General features: G+C 54.0%; 1 protein-coding gene and 1 non-coding gene across 2 annotated transcripts; both read left to right on the top strand.

The window, feature by feature from the left end:
• The first annotated feature begins 279 nt into the window (after positions 1-279).
• LOC126933243 (U6 spliceosomal RNA) lies at positions 280-385 on the top strand. The gene has a single exon (XR_007718485.1). It is a non-coding gene; the product is annotated as a U6 spliceosomal RNA (small nuclear RNA).
• A 2,582-nt stretch (positions 386-2,967) lies between these two features.
• Positions 2,968-3,606, top strand: PRLH (prolactin releasing hormone). The gene is made up of 2 exons (XM_050751686.1): positions 2,968-3,061; positions 3,402-3,606. The coding sequence occupies exons 1-2, from the start codon at positions 2,968-2,970 to the stop codon at positions 3,563-3,565; spliced, it is 258 nt and encodes an 85-aa protein (XP_050607643.1). The 3' UTR covers positions 3,566-3,606.
• The last annotated feature ends 2,394 nt before the right edge of the window (positions 3,607-6,000 follow it).

The following is a 6,000-nucleotide window of genomic DNA, read 5'->3' as shown; positions in this document are numbered from 1 at the left end:
GCTCTCAAAGTCCTGACCTCGTGATCCACCCGCCTCGGCCTCCCAATGTGCTGGGATTACAGGCATGAGCCACCACTCCCAGCCGCGAGAGGCTTCTTTAACATGATCAGTGGTGTGAACTAATTTTTTTTCCAAATGTGTATGAGCTGCTTTAATAATAAAAATACATTCATTTCTTTTATAATAAAAATAAACTTGTCTTATGAGAATAATAAACTTGTTTATGTTAAACATTATGAAGACGTAAAAGTCTAGAAACCACCTATTGTAAGTTATAGAGCGCCCACTTCCAAAGCACATATACTAAAATTGGAACGATGCAGAGAAGATTAGCATGGCCCCTGCGTGTAAGTTACAGAATGAGGAAGATATGGTGTGCATACGACAAATGCAGTTAGGACAGTCAGGCAGGTGAATGAACAAGGACCAAGAAGATCACGGAGATACAAAGCTGCAGTGTTGGGCTCTGGTGACTGTCCCTTCTCACCTTTCCCTTGAACGTGGTGATTTAAAGGCAGGGAGAGAGGACTGGAAGGAGCCCAGGAGCCTCATCTGTGAGGCCCAGCGGACACTTGACTCTGTTGTCTGCCCGAAGGCGAGCGCAAAGAAGGGAAGCTAATGTGTTTTAAAACCACTTGGTCCAAATGAAATTACATAACCGAGGAAGGAACAAATCGCGTCGCTGATGAGAGTTTTTTTAAAAAATAAAGGAACAAGAAAAGACACAGGCTTGCTCCTGATGCCGCCTTTTGAGGGAGACAAGCTGGCTTGGGGGAGGGCACCTGGAGGTGCTGGCTTCGTTCTCTCATCCTCTTCAGCGGCTATAAAAGGGGGACAGAGGCTCCCGCCTCCTCGGCCCCACTGCGCCGGTAGCCAGGACAGCGCCTCTACCACACTCGAGAGCGGTGAGTAGCACATCCAGGCGCGGGAGCTTGGGTCCTCTGCTCTGCTACTTTGTAAAATCGTCCCTTTCTGTCTGAGTGTGGGTTGGGTTGAGACCCTGCCTGCTCTCCTGGCAGCTGAGGCCAGCCCTGAGCAGGAGAGGCAGAGAAGGCGGCCCCTGGGTTCTTGCATCCAAAGCCACCCTGCCCTCCCAGGGCCCCAAGGCTCTGGCGCTGTCCTTGGTGGAGACACCAGGCAAAGATGTCCCATTCAGCTCCACTGACACAGAAATCCCACGGGACAGACAGCCGAAGTCTCCACCTCTCAGGGAGGCAGGTCCTTGGGGATCAGGAGCCAAGTGAGCATCACTAGCATTCTAGGACATCCCTCACGTGGCATCGGTCCTGTGCTAGAGAAAATGCAAACAGCCAGCGTGCTGGGATGCATCTCTTTATCACTCTTCAAGGTGGCACCTCCATTTCCTCTAAACTGGGGAACGCCCCACCCCACCTGGCATGGGAAGCCCTGCCAGATCTCTAAAAAGGAGAGGGGTTGGCATTTTAAATTGTTCTGATGGAGAGCACTTTCTGTGGGGCTCCGGGAGGGACTGGAAAGTCAAGGTCAGCAGGAGGGGGTCTTCCCCAGAGCAAGATGGAGCTCTTGGGCATCTTCCCACGGCTCCCAAAGCGCCACAGGTGGAGGAAGGAGGAGGGGCATCTGCAGCAGGTGTTTCCAGGTCTGCCACGATGGATGCTGTTTAGGCATTTCAGCACCTCCACTCCAGTGGGGTGGAAGGGGCTTTCTATGCACCTGGTCCCACCCACGGCAGCCCCCACAGCAGCCCCCTCCTCCCATCACCGATAGCAAGTGGCCCTGCCTGGTGAGAAGAGGTCCCAGATGCTGCAGGTTTACCTTGGAGCCTCAGAAGACTGGATCTAGCGACATGGCAAGGGTGAGTGGGCTTGGTTAGGGCAGAGGATGCACTCATTCTATAACATGCAGCTGTCAGCTGACATCCCCCAGCAGGGCAGGAATGGCAAGCTGGAACCAAGCATTAGGAGGCCATGAGACAAATGTGGGAAAGGACCATGCGCCGGATTCCAGCCCCTGAGCCTGGTCCAGGCTTGGCACTCCCCAGCTCCCCAACCATGTCTGAGGTTGAGCAAGTGGCTGCCTCCACCTGTGCAGCTCCCTGGGCTCCTCCCCACAAACCTGCTGTCCTGGGTGTGCAACATGAACAGCCGTGCAGAGGCCTGCTGCACCTTCTGGTTCCCTAACACAGGCCGATAGACAAACCCAAGGCTGTTCCGTGATAGCCCCTCTTTGTAACGCGTAGCTCACACACCTCCTGAGGGCTTTCTGATCATCACCATCAATGTACATGTGACCGATCCCGTCAGAGGCTGACGCACACAGAAGCACCTCACTTAACACCTCATTGCACAGAAGAGAGAATGGGGTCACAGGTGGGTGGGGGACCATGCAGAGAGCCAGGTTCAACTGCTATTTCTGTGCTTCTTCCCACCCCAACACAGATCAGAGGAACACATGGAGATCTATGTGGCTATGTGCACTGCACATCTACACATATACACACACTCACACGCACACATACACATCTACACACACACATCTACACTCAAACACACATCTACACACATACACACACATACACTCACACACACATTTACACACACACACCTACACACACACACACCTACACACACACATCTACACACATCTATACACTCACACACATACACACACACATCCACATGCATACACACACGGATCTACACACATACACACACATCTACACACACACATCTACACACATACACACACATGCACCGTGTGCACATAAGTCACACCCTCTTGTACACATATACACACACAACTGTGCGCTGACATGCACACACACTCATGCACATACTTCTCTCTCACACACACAGCGCTCACAGGTCCCAGCTCTGTGCACACGCACCCTGATGCCCGTGTAACGCTGCTCCTGCCCCTTCTCCCCCAGGCCGTGTCCTCCTCATTTGGATCTCCCCTCCAGCGGGGTCTCCTTGGAGGAGCCAAGGGATGAAGGTGCTGAGGGCCTGGCTCCTGTGCCTGCTGATGCTGGGCCTGGCCCTGCGGGGAGCTCGTACTCACCAGCTCTCCATGGAGATCCGCAGTGAGTGCCTGGACCCCTGTCATCCTCCCTTACCCCACCCTGCCTCACCCCAGAACCTGGTGCAGCCTGGTCACTCGAGAACCTGGCAGGAACGGGGTGCGGGGGAGGAAAGGGAAGTCAGTCCTGGTGCTTTTTTGAACTCCTGCTTCCCAAAGCCAGCCCATGCCCAGAAATGGCCTCACCAGGACCTCTGGGTGCCTGTTCTTCGGGTGGGTCCCAGCATGGCCTGGCAACTGGGCTGAGACCCCCTGCCTGTGCGCTCTGCCCTGCTGCCTCTGGGAGCACACAGCACACCCTGGGGACACGTGCCCATGGTCTGCTCCAGCTCTTTCCTTTCCAGCCCCTGACATCAATCCTGCCTGGTACACCAGTCGTGGGATCAGGCCTGTGGGCCGCTTCGGTCGGAGGAGGGCAGCCCTGTGGGACGTCCCCAAGCCTGGCCTGCGACCCCGGCTGACTTGCTTCCCCCTGGAAGGCGGTGCTATGTCCTCCCAGGATGGGTGATAGCCAGCTTGTCAAGAAAATCACTCTGGAGCCTCCCCCACCCCGCCCTCTCCTCTCCTTCGGGCTCCTTTCCCTTCAATCCTAATAAAAGCTCTGGTCTTGCTTAGTTGCACATTCACGACTGTGTGGTGGTGACTCTGAAGTTCTTCCCTCCTGGGACGTTAGACTAGAAAGAACCTCAGAGCCCAGCAACTTCTTTGGAAGAAAAGGCTCTGTGACTTGGCAGAGGGCACCTGGCACTGAGGTGTGGAGCTGGGACCACCCTTGGTCACCAGCAGCCCACAGTCACCCCTACACCCAAGCTGCCCTGAGTGACTGCCCAGGCTGCCAACTGCATGAGGCCAGGAGGTGCCACACATCATACTCTGCAGGACACTGCCCCCATAGGAGGGTAGCACAGCCCCCAGCCTGAGCCCTGGGCAGCCCCTCAATGCCAGTCCTTTTTTTCTAGACTTTGTTTTTCAGAGCAGCTTTAGGTTCACAGCAAAATTGGGTAGAAGGTAGAGAGAGTTCCCATCCGCCCACTTCCCCCACATCCGCACAGCCTCCCCCATGGTAAACACCCCCACCGAGGGTGCCTTTGTCCCAGTCGAGGAACCCATGCCGACACATCCACATCCCATCCCCATCCAGCGTATGTCAGAGCCCACTCTTCACGCTGCATGTGCTGCGGGTTCGCACAAATATACAACAACATGATGTAGCATCATGCAGAGTCGTTTAACTGTCCTAGAAGTCCTCTGGGCTCCACCTATTCATCCCTCCCGACAACCCCTACAACTGCTAGTCCTCTTATTGCAGTCTGTCTTGCCTGCCTCTTACTCAGGGAAGATGCACCATGGATTGTTTCTGACCCATGGCAGGGAGACTTGAACCTAGATTGCTCCCACGCCACGCGCGTCCCTTTCAAATCACACGGGGATGTCTCCACGTCCTGCCTCAGGTGTAGCTTATGTTGACATTGGGGGCACACTTGCACCACCTGGGAGATTGAGTTCATCCTTTGAATCCCTGAGCCTCAGTTTCCACATCTGCATGCCACAGAACAGCAACGCTTACCTCATTCCTGAGCTCGGTGGGCATGGCACCTGCACGCCAGCCAGCACAGGGTGGGTGCTCTGTGAGTGCAAACCCCTTCCCCAAGGCCCACCCCCCAACCCAGCCACATAACAGGCTTAACCAGCAACCTCCAACCCAAAGCTTGGCTTGGACTCTGCTGGACACTGCCTGCAGAGGCTGATCTCAGGAGCCCACCCTGACCACAGCCCTCTTGGCCATGCATGCTCAGAGGGGCCAGTGGCAAGGCCCAGACCACCCACACGGGGCTAAGTTGGGGTGACTGCACCTCCCCAGCTACAGGGGAGCCCCTCCAGCCCTGGGCACCTCACCAGGGTAGAGTGAGCCTGCGGGAACAGGAAGGGGGCAAGGCCTGGTCCTAGGGCAGCAGGGGCTAGGTCAGGCCTTAAAGAGGCCACAGCCCTCAAAAAGTTAAACAGGCAGTTATCAAATGACCCAACAATTCACCCCAGGTGTAGACCCTGGAGAACTGAGGGCAGGTGCTCAGCACATCCCCACACAGCAGCGTTTACAGCGGCACGCTTCCTAGTAGCCAAAGGGTGGTCACGACCTGAATGCCCATTGCCTTAGTCAGTTCGGGCTGCTCTAACAAGATAGCATACGCACAGAGGCTCAGCCAGTAAACACTCATTACTCACAGTTCTGGGGGCAGGAAGTTCTAGATCAAGGTGCCAGCTGATCGGACACCTTGATCAGACACCATCTTCTTCCTGGTTGACAGACTCTGTCTTCTCGTTGTATCCTTGCACGACAGACAGCAGAAAGAGGAAGCAAGCTCTCTAGCCTCTTCTTATGAGGGCACTAATTTCATCCATGAGGGCTCCACCTTCATGACCTAATATCCCAAAGACCCGATCTTCTAATACCACCACAATGGGGGGAGGATTTCAACATGTAAATTTGTGGTGGAGGGGGAAGACACAAACATTTCATAACATCCATCAACAGAAGAATAGAAAAACACAGCGTGGTCTATCCATGCAATGGAATATTACTCAGCCATGAAAAGGAATGGAGCACTGATACATGCCACAACATGGAGGAACCTTGGAAGCACCATGCTAAGCAAAAGAAGCCAGGCACAAGAATTCAAATGTGTATGATTCTGTTTATATGAAAAGATTGTATGAAATTGCATATTCTATGGAAGTAGATTTGTGGCCGTCAGGGGATAGGGAAGAGGGGTTGGGGGGAATGACTGCTTAATGGATATGGGGGTTCCCTTTTGGAGGCGATGAAATGTCTTAGAAGTGGACCATGGCGGTGGCTGAAGAACAGACTGAATGTATTAAAAGCATATTTTCAGCATCCTTCTCCCAAGAATAAGGCCAGTCTCCTACATAGCCATAAAATTATCA

The sequence above is a fragment of the Macaca thibetana genome, chromosome 12 (genome assembly GCF_024542745.1).
Source record: "Macaca thibetana thibetana isolate TM-01 chromosome 12, ASM2454274v1, whole genome shotgun sequence".
NCBI classification, from domain to species: Eukaryota; Metazoa; Chordata; class Mammalia; order Primates; family Cercopithecidae; genus Macaca; species Macaca thibetana.
Note: the sequence above shows the minus strand (reverse complement) of the source record. Positions and strands in the feature narration are given on the sequence as shown.